General features: G+C 41.3%; 1 protein-coding gene across 1 annotated transcript; it reads right to left on the bottom strand.

Moving 5' to 3' along the window:
• Positions 1 to 471: 471 nt before the first annotated feature.
• On the bottom strand, positions 472 to 17,366 carry eogt (EGF domain-specific O-linked N-acetylglucosamine (GlcNAc) transferase). The gene is made up of 16 exons (XM_084024412.1): positions 17,296 to 17,366; positions 15,841 to 16,093; positions 14,586 to 14,686; positions 14,205 to 14,313; positions 13,904 to 13,998; positions 13,721 to 13,825; positions 10,272 to 10,378; positions 10,027 to 10,130; positions 9,316 to 9,408; positions 8,726 to 8,797; positions 7,974 to 8,060; positions 3,545 to 3,613; positions 3,136 to 3,197; positions 2,883 to 3,002; positions 2,395 to 2,497; positions 472 to 2,140 (listed from the first exon to the last, which is right to left on the bottom strand). The coding sequence occupies exons 2-16, from the start codon at positions 16,042 to 16,044 to the stop codon at positions 1,991 to 1,993; spliced, it is 1,581 nt and encodes a 526-aa protein (XP_083880538.1). The 5' UTR covers positions 16,045 to 16,093; positions 17,296 to 17,366; the 3' UTR covers positions 472 to 1,990.
• Positions 17,367 to 17,607: the final 241 nt, after the last annotated feature.

The following is a 17,607-nucleotide window of genomic DNA, read 5'->3' as shown; positions in this document are numbered from 1 at the left end:
AAAAAAAAAAAAAAACAGGACTTGGTCATCGATTTGGAACAGACACTAAGGTTAATGAGAACAGACATCTTGGTTCCTCTGCTTTTGATCCCCTCCTGCATAGAGATTCTTCATTTCTTTACGAGGTCACCGGCAGTAACCCGAGCAGGGCCATAAATAGTGTTCATCCCAGACAGACCCGGTGCCTGTCAATAATCCGAAAATTCAGACACAACATCCGCAAAAGGCGGACAGGAGCCCGGCCGCTGCAAATAAACGTGTATTATTGGAGCAAATACACTTAAACACACATTGACTTCTTCTCACCCACTGGATGTATTTGTGAACAGATTGTTCTCATTCTCTTCACTGTTTGAAACAAGTCTGTCAGGGGAGATCACAGAGCGCAGGGTGACGGTTTAGCCTCATGTGTGGTGTTGTACTGCCCCCCTGTGGCGAAAACGCGCCACTGTTAACTTGGTTGTTTTTGAGGTCATCCAGATTTATTATGGTGACAGTAAAAACTGGACTAGTGCCCTTTTGCAGAGAGCCCTCTCCCTCCGCAGACCTGAACTCACTAAAATAATGTAACCCACAGCAACTGTCTGGTGTCAGCAAGAACCGGCAAGACAGAGCCTTCAATTTCTTTCCCTCCAAGGTCAGACTTCAAAAGATGATTGATTAAATTAAGATGAATTAAATCTCTGATGCCAAATATGGCCAACACAGACAGAAAGACATGCTTCAGCATTTTTAAGAATTATTTATTTCATAATATTACACAGCCTTTGAATATGAAATCGCCGACAAGTCGAGCAAAACCCTGACCAAAAAGGTCCGACTGAGTTCAACTTGGTTTCATGGATAAATAAAACATCAAGTTCAGGGGGAAGACATGAAAATGATCCGATCCCTTAAAAAACACTCCTATGCATCGCATCGGACTGCATCTAAAGTCCACTTCATTCGAATCTACAGTGAAATATAAAACTGACAGCATTCAAAAGGGTTTAGGAAATGTAACGGACAACAGCTGCCCCATTTGATCACACTGACAATGCATGTCCTTTGGTAAAAATGCAAACAAATTAATCATTAAAAAAGACAACGGTATCAACGGCATATTCCATCAAACCAACAGGACATATATACTTTTAAATAATACATTTTTACAATTGTAAAAGACGACCATGAAACTGTAAATAGACACAAAATATAAACAATTTAAACTTCTGCCAGATATTCTTGATATTTAACTGGCAACATTTCGCATTAAAGAACGCAGTGTTGAATTTTACTGACAAATACTTGAATGGCTGTTTCACAGTTCTGACTATTAACGTGTTACACGACCGCAATACTGACATAAAATAAAATCCCTCTTGGCAGTAGGAGTGTCTCACTTACCTTCTGTCTATTACTTTGAGTTATTAGTGTTTGTGATGAGCATAACTTAAATTCATATGTCAAGCTAACTGCAAAAAAATAAAAAAAAGTCCAGTCTAAGCATGACATATTAGACTGGTGTAAGCTGGGTGTGCTCAGAAAAACTCTGGTGTGATTGTCAACAGCTCTCAAGAGGCTGGCATCAAGGTGACACTGATCAAATGTGACAAGATGTCGCATGTGAAGGGACCACGTAACAGCTGCTCATTAGCTAACTTTGTCGGCGTGGAATGAAGTAGACGCGGCGGAGGTAATGAAGAAACATAGGACACATCTTATCACTCTCCAGATGCTTCCACTGCACACGCCTCATCCTTTAACTGATTTGAAACTAATAGAGCTGGCGGAGGCTATTCAACCCTGAGTCGTCCGCCATATTGCTTTCTCTCATCCAGACCTGTCGAAACAGCAGACAGGAAGTGAAGAAGACCACACCAGACCACTGATGGATGAGGTAACTTCCAAAACTCTTTTTTTTTAAGTGATAAGGTCTTTAGATCACGACAAACTGCAGGTTAAATGTTCTTCGGTGGCCAGGTGTCTGTGTCCAACACTCACAGAGGCTCTAGAGTTCATCACGAAGGGTTGGACGGCGCTGCCATTTGGAATGGTGTGTGACGTAATCGGCCGCCTCCAGCACGAGGCGCATGAACTCCCCCACATCAAAGAAGTAGTTGGTAAACTTCGGATGGTCTCCGAGGGTTGGATGGTGACCCTGAGGGAAGCGACAGGGGAAAGCGTGTACAATAAACGGTTGGCGTGTGTGCGTTTGTGCCGTCGTTGTGGCCTCGCAAACAGGTGTAGGAGCTATAATATCAGCGATAAATGAAGTCTGTGCGTTTGTTCTGCCGTGACAATAATTGCACATAATTAAATGCATGCATGGGAGTGTAAGTGTGTGTAAATTAATTGAGAAAGCTCACGCTGAGGTGCCGGGGAGGTAATGGCTGCTACGGGAGTTTCCCCTACCTTGTCCTGTGGGAGCACTTTGTCCATTTTCTGCCAAGTCACGTATCGAATGCCCCGCAGCCGAGCCAAATCTCGATAGCAGCTCTCATCCTGACAATTATATCTGGGAGGGACAGATGCAGAGACTTATCTCTTGCTCTCCTCAGTCTGCCTCACTTTCACTCTTTTTCTTGCTCAATCTTCTCTCTCTCTCTTACTGTACGCACACTGTTGTTCCAAAAGTGCACGCACACACACACACACACACACACACACACACTCACACACACACACACACACATGCACACGCACACGCACACACACACACCCACACAGGGGAGCCAGGTGTGATGAATGCCTGGTTAATTAGACAGTATGTCACAGTCATACACAAAGTGTCTGAGGGGTACTTTGGGCACAGCACGCTGCCATCGCTCTCCCTGCTCCCCTCTCTGTCTTCTTCTCACTCTAAGACTCACAAAAACACACACACACAAAGTGTCACTCACAGCTCAAATATGACAGCCCAGTCAGGGAGGAAGAGGAGGTGTGTGAGACCAGCCCCGTGCATCCCTATAAAGATGTCAGAGTTGCTGGTGATCCTCAGCTGCACCAGGAAGGGAACTTCCCTTAAAGACGGAGACGGAGACACGAATCAATCATCTTAAATGTGCCAATATTAATAACAATTACAAAAGCTAAACACTTGGTTGATTAACTAAACAGCTCCAATTGTAATGTGGCAAACACTCTATAACTCACTTGTATTTGTAGTCCACCACGTTGACCTCCAGTAAAGGCACAGTCTTGAGGGCATTTACCAGCTGTAACAACAACAGAGGGATGTGTTCTCTGATCAATGAGAGAGCAAACAAATATGGGCAGGGGCCATATAAATCACAAGCCTTTTTTACTTGTACTGTTTATAGCAAACGCGATTCTAAATAGGCACTTAACAGATGTGGGCAGTAAATCAATGGTGGAAAGGAGGGGCTGAGGGCATGAGAGAGTTGTGTAGAGTGAAGAAAGAGAAAGAGACAAAGTAAAGGGCAGAGAATAAAGGAAAAGGAGGACAGGTGGCAAAACAGGAGGGAGGGACGACGGCAAGGCGCAAGAAAGTTAAGAGACAGAAAGAAGGAAGGAAGGAGGGGGAGGGAGGTGCTGAACTCACCTCCACTTGGTTTAATATCCTTCTGTATTCTGTGCTGCGTGCCAGCAGGGTGACACGAACACGCCCCTCCTGAAAACAGCAATGCACCCAATAATCAATCAGCCAAGGACAGAAAAGATAGGTGTCTGGGAAAACACCATGCTCATTCAAAATAACGAAGAACTAGGCGAATCACTTAAAATGTGTCTGCTGTACAGCACAGAGACGACACATTAGCTAAAATAACATCACAGACTTTTTTTTAAAAAGTGGAATAAAAGGTTTTCATTCTCTATCACTTCACGCACTGAGTAGTCAGATATTCTATATTCTTCTACTGCCACCTTGTGTTGGGAAAGGGAATCTCCCCCCACAACATTTATAACATATGGTAAACACTAAGGATCATAACTTAATTTCCTTCAATCAAAGTATCGGCTGTACACAATAAACCAGCCAAACTCCAACACTTTATTATAAGCAGAGGACATTTATATATTCAACACAGACCTCATTTATTCTTTTAAAAGACTAATATTCTTTAAAATATTTTCTAAAAGTGCTGAAAAACTCGGGCCTCAGCAAATTATGACACGGGGGAGATATGAGGAGAGCGGCTGATGAATAGGACACAATAGAGGAGAGTAGCAGGGTGAGTCTCTGGCTGTGCCATTAATCTGGGGATGAAAGAAGAAGGGTCAGGGCCGAGAGGACCTCTCATTCAGTCACAGAGCTGCTATCGCCAACAGCCCCATGTCTCGCTCAAAAGCCTCTTAGCATATTTCCACAGAAGGCCATGAATACCCAATGAGCTGCTCCACGGGAAGGAAGAAGTTATCGGGCTTCGCTGGTCATAAAGATACAGTCAAGTACATCAAACCTGGGATCATAAAACGCCTGTGAGGAGGGCTGAAGAGTTATAGATGTAGGTGTAGGATGAAGGAGGGGAAGGCTGTGAAAATATGCAAGTGTGCATGTACGTCTTTCAGAAACTAGAAGGCTACAGCCAGTGAGGAGCTCTTTCTCTGAATCTATCATAGTAATGGGATCACCTACAGTGAAGTCTGGTTGAAGTGTCAATCCCACACCGTTACTCATTTGGCTCTTGAGTATAAAATGTATTGGAACAACCATATCTTTGCTTAAAAATTGTAAGGAAACCCGGATCAGTATGTGAACAAGTTGTTTTCTATTTCCTCCTGAAAACTTATGGCATAGCTGTTGGAGCATTATAATATTACCATGTGTTATGCCTGTTGAAATATACCAAAGTAGACATTTATCTGTTTGTTGAGCAGGCATAAATGTATTATAGACTGACCTGATGGCCCAGAATCTTATATGATGTGTTCCTTTTTTTTAATATATTTTCACTGTGAACTAATATTCACTGCTCGGTTTCTGAAAAACACATTTTTATTTAAATATGACTAAGTTTTAAAACAGCTCAACCTGACTGGTTATCTATACGCCCTTTTATGTCATCCTCCAAAAGGGAAAACTGCGTGATATCTTCCTTTAAACATTTCCCTCTAGTGCGTCCATGTGAGATCACTCCATACTTATGATAAACAACCCCAAGGCATTAAAGCAGAACGTATTTTGATTTTGTGTCACAGAAGGAGAATTATTGTTACTTCCACAAAGTAGGAATCACAGTTTCGATAGTGAAAGAAAGCTGGGCTATTGGTGAAACGGATTACACTCCTGGCAGATTCTCCATCGCTGCACAGGCAGTCAACCAGAAGGCCTAAAATCATTGTGTTCCCTGACCGGGAATCGAACCCGGGCCGCGGCGGTGAGAGCGCCGAATCCTAACCACTAGACCACCAGGGAGCCACGCTGTGACAAAGAGGGATATAGAGTTAGTATGTCAAGAGGGGAGCCAACCCCGGATTTCTTTCAGGTCTGAGTTAATTAAACAGTAAGTACGTAAAATATTACTGTTACCCATTTCCAGTGTAGTGATTTATACACGCAAAATACTTTGACAAAGATTAAAACCAACAACTCACAGCCCTGTTAATAAAGTGCTGAGCCAGCTGCTCCTTTCACTCGTGTTATTTTGGTTCAGGCAGTTTAAGCAGCTATTCTTAGTCGCCGGTTGTCCTCAGAGCTCCAACAAGATTTCATTTCATATCGATGAAAAATATTTAAAATACATAGATTTTGGGGGTAATTTACAAAGCTGTTTTCATCTTAAAGTGACAGTCCGTAACATTTTCATCTATGTAACTGTCGTTTCAGCTACTATCTATCAAAGAGTGAGTTAACACAATGGTGACTGATTATATGACCCACTAATGAAAGCGCTTGTATTTGCTGCTTTGCCTCCGTGTCTGTGGTGACATTCCCTCACCGAAGTCCATGGCGGAGCTCTATGAGTGAGGCTTTTTGCTGCATTTCATTGTAATCGGAAATGGGTGACTTCCAACTGCTGAGTCAGGCTCCCTCTAGTCTAAGTGTTTGACCAGGTACATTAATTACTGCTGACTCACAATGGAGGATCAACAGCCTCAGTATATTTAAGGCCTTTTTTTCTCCTATTTGTGTGATATTTCTTTGCTTTGTCATGTATTGGGAAGGTTTTCCTCAGAATGTTTTAACAATCAGAAGTGGGCGGTACAGTTTTCAAAGAATTCAATGTCTGCTTGACACAAAAAAGTGTTCCCTGACCGGGAATGGAACCCCGGCCGAATCCTAACCACGAGACCACCAGAGTGATGCAGCACCAGAGACTAAAACACCAAGAGTAGGTTCAGCAGGTTGGGTGTGCTGCATAAAAGCACCGCCTACTACCAAAGCTCAATGTGGTGATCATTAGATAATAATAGATAATAAAGTCATAATCCAGACTCAAAGCAAGTCAGATTATACTGCCAAATGCAGAAAGAACAGCTGGTAAAAACGTGAATGTGTAAATTAATAGCCTTATAATATCACTGCCTAATCTCAGCCAGCTAGATCTGACTAATTACATGTGTGTATTCTGTTAAATTAGCGTGTTGCTGAGATGTATTGTAATGGCATGTATGGCAATATTTTAGCCTTATTCTTTCAGCTGCAACTCCATTGTTGTAAAAATGACTCGGGAGCAAATAAAAAATGAATCTGCGATAATAAGTCAAACGCCTACTTTGCTACCAGTACATTTATCTATGCTGTGGGACATGTTATGTGTGAACTAGACCTCTACCACTGGTTTTACATGTTACAGTGACCAGAAAGTGCACACATAATTTACGTCACTACAGACACCTTTCCAGTCCAGTGATTTCTTCCCTTCCAGTCAGCCAGTGGTTTCCACTCATAACAGCAGGTTATGACAATCAACTTGCAGAGACGTGAAGGTATAGATAGGTAATCTAGGACAGTGAATTACTCACAGCCTTGATTTGCTTGTCAATATCCTGTTATCGTTGGGTGCCAGTGGCTCTTTTCACTCATGCAGGTTTGGGTATATTATGCATATTATGTATTGTCTGTTGTACTTGACAGAACAAATCACTCTTAGCATATAATATCATGTGTCATGTGTCTCTTGAAAACAGGGATGAGGACAAATCTATCATCATATATGTCAGAAGGTGTGTATGTATATGCTAGTCATAACCAATCATATCCTTTAACCTTTCACCCAGTTTTTCCTCAAACACTGCAGGTTTCAGAAAAATGTAAAAGTGACACTAGGGGAGGGGTTGTGTGTCTACCCATTAGGATTTATCTTCTGTTAAATGTGATATCCACACCTTTTGGGGTCCAATGTGCTGACAAAGTAAAATTAAATAAAATACATATGAAAGGGTAAAAGATCCTTTTCTGGTACCATATACAGTATGTCCATACAAATTCCCATGGAACTGTTGCTATAACTTGCTCTGAACAAAGAGAATGACTACCATCTGGTAGTGATGAGGCCTAATTTATTGATGCATTACTCCTGTAAAGACTGGTACTAGAATTAACACCAGCATTTACGAGGCAGAGCAAGACACCTTGGAGGTTTATGATGGTCTTTAACGATTTTACATCTTCACATTCAGATCTAACTGAATTAATAGTTGGGTCCTTTCGCTAACACTGATATCACCCTTGCTGTTGGTTTGTCTAAATTGACAGATACAGGATGAACTACACCAGGAGAAGAATAGCAGTGATGTGTATTAGTGACCACTTTCTTTGTTATCCAAACAGAACGTCACAGTGGGACTGAATGTGTTCATCTACTGTTCATGATCTCCCTGGACAAACAAGCTCCCTGGTGGTCTAGTGGTTAGGATTCGGCGCTCTCACCGCCGCGGCCCGGGTTCGATTCCCGGTCAGGGAACTCTCATTTAAGTCTGCACTGCATGCGTTTCAATGGGTTCTGTAAATGCATGATTGTGAACCCAACTAAATACTATAATATACATATTGCAGTTTGTGTTTCCTATAAAAACATTCTTCCTACCTTTGGTGCGTCTGGTCGGATGTTAAGTCGATGGAGGACATGCTGGGAGAATGCCCTAAACATCCCTTCACTGTAGCAGTCTGAGATCTGCCATCAACACAGAAAGTGTCCATTTCACTCACATATGCAATATATTTATTAAAGGGATTATTTATATACATGTCATGCAAAAAGACAAGCATCATTTGTATTTTCAGAAAACTGAATAAATGAATTAAAAAGAAAAAATTGATACAGGCCCCACAAGTGCATTGCACTGGGTAGAGATGAGACCTCTGTAACACACTGGGAATCTGACAATTGCACACATATTTCTAATCTCCCTGGAATGAATATCATATGAGCCACATGTACACTGCTGCGCTACAGCTGTACATGTGACCACATGCATATAAACATGACATGTGCTGCTGCTGTGGTGATCAAAAACATCAGCTAGAGGCTGACCCATCAATATTTCACACCCCAAGGCTGGGACCACAGGACAGCACATATCTACATGGAATCGTCATTATAGTAATCTCCTTGGAATTATCATTTAAATAACGTAAAGAGCTTTTGAATACATCACATAAATATTTAACCTGAACTGCGTGTTCGTGACTAAACCGGATATCATTGTGCATGTGGGAAGGAAAGACCAATAAATTATTTTTTAAAACATATATCATAAAATGTGAGATAAAAACATATGCATGGCCACACACACACACACACACACACACATGCAGTAAACATGAGGGGTAACTTACGAGAGGCGTGTTGTAAAAGAGGCCATATCTCATTCTCGGGAGGAGGGAGAAGAAGGCATCTTTGAAACAGACCTGTGGAAAAGTGTGATTAGATCAACAAAGCAAGCCTCCAGCTGTATGTGAATACATACACCATATAAACATGGTGTTGTACACACACAAGCATGCATGCATACTTATTTGGCCGCAGATATAGACAGCTACGACCAAAACAAAAATCGCTTTGAGCCCTCAGAAATGACTTCCTTAAAACAGCCCGGGCACACTAACAGACTTGTGTTGTGATGTTCTTGATTGCTTACAGCCTGTTTCTGAGTGTTACTTGTTCTGAGTGTGCGATTATGTGCAGTGACTGTGAGAGTGATTTCCTCTGTAGAGGACAATAAAGAATTAACCTTGATCTTATTTGACATGTTCAAGTGCTTTCAAAAGCACTGGATGATTTGAGTGCACATGAACATCCATGCATTACTGGTCACTGGTCCCCGAGGGCTGTATCAACTTTCTCTAAATGTTTTAATTTAACTTTAAAGACCTTTACAGAGAAGAAGCAGGGTACAATAACCGCACAGGGGTGACATGACACCTACTCTTTTCGAGTCATAGGTCTTCAAGTGGATGATGTCATACTCTGAGAAGGCCCTCCATGTTTCACTGAACAGATCTCCATAACCATAAAAACTCTGGGAAAAGACATTAAAAAGAAAGCAACACATGTTAATCAAATTAATGTCACATCTTAAAGGGAAAACAAACCAATAAAATTAGAACCGAGTACAGCCTTCAGCGGTGCCGGAGTGAGTCATCTGTTTTCAAACGCTGCTGGATGTATTTTTCTGAAGCTGTGGTTTTTAATACAAAATCTGTTATGACTCTTTTATCCGACAGCCTGCCGCTGTTTGGATTGCAGTGTGTGGTTTGTGCCGAAAGGTCACAGCTTTCCTTCTCCCCGCCAGCCTTTCTCTTTCCCTTTTCCTCTTTCCCTCTGTGCACAGTCGGGGGAACAATGGGCCGGATAAAGCTGTCTGTAAAGTATTCTGTTTTTCACATGGTGTTTCCCCTTGATGTCTTCACCGGCTACATATGCCATATGACTTGATAAACAAAAACTGTGTCGGCAGTACACTGCAGTAAAACTACTGTTTGGCTTTCTCAAATCGAAAGTCACTCAATATTTCAGTCTATGTAGGACAGTAACATCAGAGAGGGCGTTTCACAGAAATAGAAACAACAAAGAAATATCCATTCAATCCAAAAATATCCTCCATTAAAAGTGTAAGTGGGAGACGTCAGGCACCGACCGTGTCCCACATGATGATGTTGATATCTGAGCTGAAGGAGTTGTTAATGTGCTGGGAGATGTAGAGGTTGACGAAGTCGCAGAAATGGTGGTACATGTTCACTCCTGTTAGAAAAACACAAGTATCATTTTATTGAATGTCAGTCTGTTTTAGGCGTAGTTACTATAATAATAAGAATAAAAATATAAGATATAAGAAGACAAATACTCAAAAACTGATGTCAAATCTAAATATTTGTTACCTACCAGCATCCAGTTTCATAAAAATAGAGGGCTTTTCGATGACAAGGTCACAGTGTCCATCCTCTATGGGATTAAAGTCCAGCTCTGTGTATGTCTGCAACTCTGCATACCTACAAAAACATCACAGTACACCAATTCAGTATTGAAAATAGCATCGTTAAATCACTTTGGTTGCTGTGGAGGCGTCAACAAACTGTGACAGACAGAAATTGTTCAGTGCACAAATAAGAAAAATGCAATGAACCAAGAATCAAACCTAATATCATCTGATTCGAGGTCAGATGCGTTGCAGCTACCAAAGCTTCTCTGTTACCAAAGTCATCATCTGCTGAAAGCTAGTTGAATAGGCTCAACACTGATTGACAAAGTGATCGTATTACACCTTCAGAAACTAGCAACTAAAAGTGGGATACCAGAACCTCACTGGCTAAACAATACCAGGCCCTTCAATTCAAATTACATTAACCTTTTATGGGAGGCTTTCCTGTTCCAATGATGTCGCCGTGTCTTTAGGGCAAAGTCACTTTGACATTTGTGTAACAGAGTTACTGTTATAGTGCTTGTGAAAGATCAAGTTTCAACTAATGTCGTGAACTGAAAACTTCCAACAGAATCAAAACTAATCAAATGAATAATAAATGGAAACTCAGAACATGTTTGACAATGAGAATATAAAATTAAGAAATGCTTTATTAGGTGCACATTATGAGCTAGAGCACTCAGAGATCACTGTGTTCTAACCTATTCAGATGAGAAATGATGTGATAACCCAGACGAATTCTATCATACAATCTTCTGGTCTTTATTCAGGTGACATCATCCATTTCACTGGCCCACCTTAAAGAGGCGTGCTTTACCTTGGTCATCAGCTGGAGGCCTAATTTATTAGGCTTTATATTGATTGACATGGATGTGATGGTGTTTTGGATGAGTCAACTGATGCTCTCGCACAAAAGTTCATTTCAGGTAGGGCTGGGTCAAATGGTCTCTGAGAATTAAAAAACAAAACTTCAAAAACACTTAATTGTAATGCCTCTTCATGACAAGAAATCCTCATCCAAGGATTTTCTTTTCAATTGTGGTTTAAGGTGTAATTATTAGTGAAATGAATCAAGTGCTTTATTTAAAATTTGAAGACTTGTGTTGGGCAACTTACTTTTTTCTTTTTACTGCTTTATTTAGTAATAATATTACTTTGCGTATTACTTGGTATCCAAGTAAGTTATTAGTTTCCACTACCCCCCTTATTTTATGTCCATAAAATAAAAATAATAGAACAATAATATAATAGAACCCTTTCAATATGTGTATCATATTTAATTATATTTTTAAAATGTGCTTTCCTTGCTTTTTCTAATTTCATAGTTATACGTAATTAATAGATTTTTGTAGATATCCAGGTGCTCTAGAAGATGGGTTTTACTATCGGTCTGAACCTGGCTTATGGAGTTACTGGAGTGCAAGCCGAAGGGGGACAGAGGAAGGGGGGGAGGGGGGGTCGTACCGAGGCACGGTACGGATCAGATGGCCCTAGTGTAAGCGCGCCTATAAAGTGGCCGAGGAAAGGCATGTTTGATTTGATTATTACAACACGAGATTATGACTTTCTATATTATGTGCATATTATTAGCGTTTCACTCTCATACTGGCTAATGCTGTTGTAGTCCGTCACATTCATAACAAGTGAGGAAAAAGTAACGAGCTAGCCAGGAGTCGAACCTAGAATCTTCTGATCCGTAGTCAGACGCGTTATCCATTGCGCCACTAGCCCGCCGGTGCAGCATGCTTTCATAACGGAAGCATGCAGCGCAGGACCCGCCCCTGAACTGCTGAACAATCTCCACTTTCAGCAGGACTGCTTTGAGAGAGATTTTCCCAACCTTAAAAGGTAAACTATTTAGCTGATCGATGCATTCATATCTTCCAGAAGACGTAAAAGGATAGAAACAAACTAATTATATAAACTGCTACACTTTATGATATACAGTCGGTCTTGTCCATGACTAAAAGCCTTTTTCTACAGTTATTTTAAATAGACGGCCACATTAGCTGATACTTTTGTAGTCTGTCACACTGATTTCAAATGAGAAGAAAAACGAAGCACGAGCTAGCCAGGAGTCGAACCTAGAATCTTCTGATCCGTAGTCAGACGCGTTATCCATTGCGCCACTAGCCCGCTGGTGGTTGTGGTGTTTTCATTCGAATAAAAGCTAGCACATACACCCCTCCCCCACATTGCGACCCGGCTTAGAAAGCAAGAACAAAGTTTTTCACGACCTTGATCAACATGATGAGAACAAAAGACGTGAGATGGCATGTCACAGATATGTGCTGGAGTCTAGAATTTACATTTTATTCATATCAGTCAGGTGAGGAGGAATTACTTCATTACTTCTGTTTAACGTTTCAAAGCAAGGCCGTTTTTCTAACTGATGATCTAACAATGGGTGCAACTCCAAGACTATGGCAGTGGAGAGGGGGAAGCTGCTTCTACTGTTGGCAGCCTGTTGTTCTTAAGGATCACTCCACATGCCTTTGTGTCCGTAACAGATTTATCAGACTTTAACATTTTACCTACGCGGTCATCTCTATGATAATGGGGTAGCTGGTCTGCACGTATGAGTAAGTACATATGAAACAAAACACAACTGCTAATTCTCCAGGCCATCAGCTGCCTCTAAGCCGCACAGCACAGTAATACCTACAGTGGCCTGATCAGCCAAATTCTGGTAAAATAGTGCACAGAGCACCAGCTAGTGACAATCTGTGTTACTACACAAGCTTTTGAAACCTCAAAACTGCAGTCCTTAATTCACTTATAAAAAAAAAATACACACACACATGAAAAATGACTGCAGTATCAATGAATAAATCCAGAAATTAAGAAATGTATAAAGAAATACAGCCATAAACACTATGTAACCAATCCTGCTTAAGACTGAGGGTCGAACTTCTTACCTCATTAACATACAAACACAGATTTATTTATTATTTTATTTATTCCTGTATTTATTTATACATTTATTTATTGATACTGGTGATATTTCATCCAGATATATCTAAAGTTAAGCTATGAAACATATTGGCAGACATGTTTTGGCCCTTGCAATTCTCAATTCCATCCACAAATTAAGGATCACTGACACGGGTAAACACATGAAACCATTAAAAAGAAATCACAAATAAACCCCATGGGGTTCTTTTATTTACATACACCCTATATGTCATCTATGGCTGCAAACAACCAATTGGCCCACCAGCACCACAGCAGCTCCCTGGTGGTCTAGTGGTTAGGATTCGGCGCTCTCACCGCCGCGGCCCGGGTTCGATTCCCGGTCAGGGAACTCACTTTTAGCCTCTTTTAGTGATCATAAACCCATGTTACCAATCCCAAGCGCTCATACCAATATCATTGGCGATAGCAATAACTGAGTGTGTGTGTCCTGCCTCACCAAGACTGCAAGGGGCTCTTGTGCTCTCCCTCGGCAGCAAGTGATCGCTTGTTGAGTCTGCAGCAGCCGCCAATCTCACCCATCTGAATGAAGTCCTCCTTGTATCTGCAATATAAACATGGGTGAGTTTGTGTCTTTGTTTTTTTTTTTCTTCGTGGACATGTCATTTTGAAAAACACTGACCTTTCTTGACTTCTGCGTGGCTTACGGAGGTCCAGGTAAAGGTTGGTTGCCTTACAGAAGCGAGTGTGGCTACTACATCTTAATGATGAGTCCCCCTGGAAAAATAGTATATACTTAGTAATCAGAGATTGTGCGAATGGTCTCTATACTATACTCCCACTACACGACTGCTTTTGAAGAGTAAATATGGTTCAGGTCTATTGTTTGTGTACTTCTTTGTTGAACTGTGTCTGCCTCTACCTGTTGTTTCTTCCTGTTGACTCAGTAGGCCCGTGGGAACTTAGGAAATGAGCAGACTTACTGGCTTGCTGGCCTTGCAGAGTGTTTTGAGCTCAGAGAGGCGCTCCTTGACGTAGCCAAAATCAGCCTGCTTCCAAAAAAGCTCCTGGGCTGCCTCCAGAGAACGGGCCCTGACAGATCAGAGATTAAAGCAGATCAGCAAAGAAAAAAAACATAACGCTCCATCAAAGATGATTGCTGCAAATGAGCACACTTTTTCTACGTATGTTTGTGGTTCAGTAAATTCAATACCTATGAATAAAAGAGTTCCATTATTTGTTACATTTAAAATGACTGAGCATCTCATCATGGGTGGCTGCTAGGAACTGTAGAAAGTAAATTGTGCAAACTTATGATAATACTAGAACTTAGTGAGAACATCAAGTGTGAATGTGAACAGTACCATCCAGAGTCAGCTTTAGTACAGACTGGATAGCTAAAGCGCTTTCCTGGATCGCACTTCTTCTCGTAGCCCCAACAGGGCGCCGCTTCCTGCAGTGCATCCTGTTGTAAAAACAAGTATATCAAATATAAATACATGTGTGTGTGTGTGTGTGAGAGAGAGAGAGAGAGAGAGAAAGAGAGAGATAGAACTTCCATATAGTGTTGTGCTATAACATTTTAACAGATTAAATGACATACACAAACTAAATTGAGTTGAAACGTCAAAATAAAATAACTTACACAATAAATAACGGTTACAAAATATTTAAAACGTTTTTTTCTCCAATACTCTTCTTACAAAAATTGTGAATACAACTATGAGGCGACCACACACCAGCTCCCTGGTGGTCTAGTGGTTAGGATTCGGCGCTCTCACCGCCGCGGCCCGGGTTCGATTCCCGGTCAGGGAACTCACTTTTAGCCTCTTTTACTGACCATAAACCCATGTTTTCTATTTTTCTTCAATTCCTAATTCCCAAGAGCTCGTAACAAAGTCATTGGCTAAAGCTCAATAACTGAGTGTGTGCATGTCTGTGTCCTGCCTCTTTGCAAGGGGCTCACTGACAGCACAGCTGGTGTAAAGAAATGTAACGTCACTCATAGTTAAAACTATCTATCGTTGGTGCCGGCTGCAGTGTATGCACAAAACAGGAACCACATCAATTAGTTAGGCTGTAAGGTTGTCAGCTGCCTGGCGTACTCAGGGTGTCTGCCAGTGTCCAGTCTGCTCGGAGAGCGTGTGTGGGATGAGTATGAAGGCAGCAGTGTGTGTACAGTCTATTTGTCCGTGAATAAATGCTACAACTCCTCAAGAGGGAAACACAAGCTATGTTTCCTTGTCAGGAAGCTGAAGATTAAAGAGAAGGGGTTAGCACCAAGGTTAGCAACAGCTCTGGATCAGGCACAGTTAATGTTGGTTGCACCAGTGCTATTCTCCATTAAATAACTGACAACTTTCATATGCAAACTATGTTCTGTTTGTTTCGGGAAAAACGCAGTTAAATGTTAAAATATCAAACACAATATAAAATTGTTTATTTAAATTTGTTGTAATTAGAAAGTGAGGAACAGCTGATAAAAAAAAAAACGTGTTTTCAAAGTTACTGTGTGTATCTATACAAACAAAATAATATGTATATCAGGTGAGAGCCTCATAGTACAGCAGACATGCTTCGACTCCACACTGAGAAAATATTTGATCAGCGCATACTTACTTTAAAAGGACAGAGTGGGTCCAGGCGGCACTGCTTGGCGAACTTCTTGTTGTTGTAGAGGAAGTAGGGTACATGCTCAGGCGGCAGCGAGATCCTGCTGCGGTCGAGCAGCGGTACTTCTGGTTTGTGGTTGGGGCTCTCAGTCTTCTCAGCGGTCACCACGGTGAAAGAATAAATGATGCCAAGAGCTACCAAGAGCAGCATAGTCAGAATCACACAGACATGTGAGATAGCTGCCTCTCTTCACAGCACTCTGAGGAGAAAAAGAAAAAAGGGAAAAAGACTCAGACCTGCACTGTAATCTTGGTCCAAGGACTAGCACCACCGTTTACAAGCTTGTGGGCATAAAGCAAGTGTGTGGGAATGCAGATTTGAGCGCCTCATAAGGAAAAAAGTTGCAGGAAGTATTGCTGACCTTTTTCCGACTGTTGTCTGAGCAATCATAACTCAGACTGAAGGGGCGAATGAAAACAGGGCTGACCGGTAACAATGCGAGTGGCCAAAACAGTTATTATGTTATGAATGATTATTTCTGTGATCAGTGTGATTATACGTCTCCGGTCTGCATGTGCTTTCACAGACCAAAGTCACTGACATGAACACCAGTGTGACTGCTGTTCACACACTGTGCGGTGAAACAAATGCCTCTCAAGTCTTTGAAATCTGAATGAGGAGTGACGTCACTGACTTAATGCAATTATCAAACTGTCTAGACTGTGGATTTGCCACAGCTTGAAGTTGAATTATCACCATTCACCACTACACGTGTTCTACTTCAAGCAGTGAAAACAGTCTCGTCTGAGGCGTGACGTCTGAAACTACTGCTGTCTATGAGATATGACAAACTTCTGCTTGGTGGCGTTAGTTCTAGCTAATTATCTAAAGGTTTACCATTTCAAGAAAGGCAGTTTCGTCAAACCCCCTCCTTCAGGTTGGATCCTCCTCCTTTTGTCGCGCTCTCGAGAAGCAAACGTCACTTTGGTCAGCTAATTAGCTAAAAACCGGTCCGGCTGCTATCAAACTTTTAAGCTAGCGTCAATTGTTTACCTGAGCTTTAATATAACGTTAACGTTACAACGTGCCAGTACGGTCGGTGACTTGATAGGTATGCGAGATAAAGAACGAGGATACGTGGACATAATAATACATAACTTTGTGTTTTTTTTCCCCCTTTCTTTTCGTGAGGTAAAATATGAGAATACTTTATCGGCTAACTTGTGAAATATTCATGTGGAAGCTAACACGTAGCGGGATTTTTTTTTTCCTTTCTTTTTGACAAAGCCGGGATTCCTTCGCGTTAATTCAAACTGCCAAGTTACCGATGTAAATTTAAAAAAAAAAAGACAGGACAGGACAAATATTCAACATTTCCACGGTAAAGAAACTTGCGACGGACACAAATCTCCCCGCCAACGGGCGTTTAGATGAGGTTGGTTTGAGTGAGAGGAGGTTTACCTGGATGGGAAGCCTGCTTTCTCCAGACTGAGGCGATGATGTAGCCGGTGGTCGCCATAACACCGGAAATCTTATGCCGGTCTGCAATACGTAGCGGCGGCCACAGGGTGGCGCTGTGTACCACACCGTCTTCAGATGCTACAACCCTTTGTTCAATATATTATTGTATCGAAATGAGAATGATTAAATGTGTTATATATATATATATATATATATATATATATATATATATATATATATATATATATATTCAGAAAATGGAGATTAAGATCTATTTGAAGATTTGAGATAATGTAGTGTTTTGTATGAATG

Source organism: Eutrigla gurnardus, assembly GCF_963514095.1.
Source record: "Eutrigla gurnardus genome assembly, chromosome: 2".
NCBI classification, from domain to species: domain Eukaryota; kingdom Metazoa; phylum Chordata; class Actinopteri; order Perciformes; family Triglidae; genus Eutrigla; species Eutrigla gurnardus.
Note: the sequence above shows the minus strand (reverse complement) of the source record. Positions and strands in the feature narration are given on the sequence as shown.

Coding starts and splice junctions, on each gene's coding strand:
- eogt (XM_084024412.1), bottom strand. CDS start 16,044: ATGCTGCTCTTGGTAGCTCTTGGCATCATTTATTCTTTCACCGTGGTG. Junction 10,131..10,271: donor TTTTATGAAACTGGATGCTG/GTAGGTAACAAA, acceptor TTTTTCTAACAG/GAGTGAACATGTACCACCAT. Junction 8,061..8,725: donor TCTTTTACAACACGCCTCTC/GTAAGTTACCCC, acceptor TGTTGATGGCAG/ATCTCAGACTGCTACAGTGA.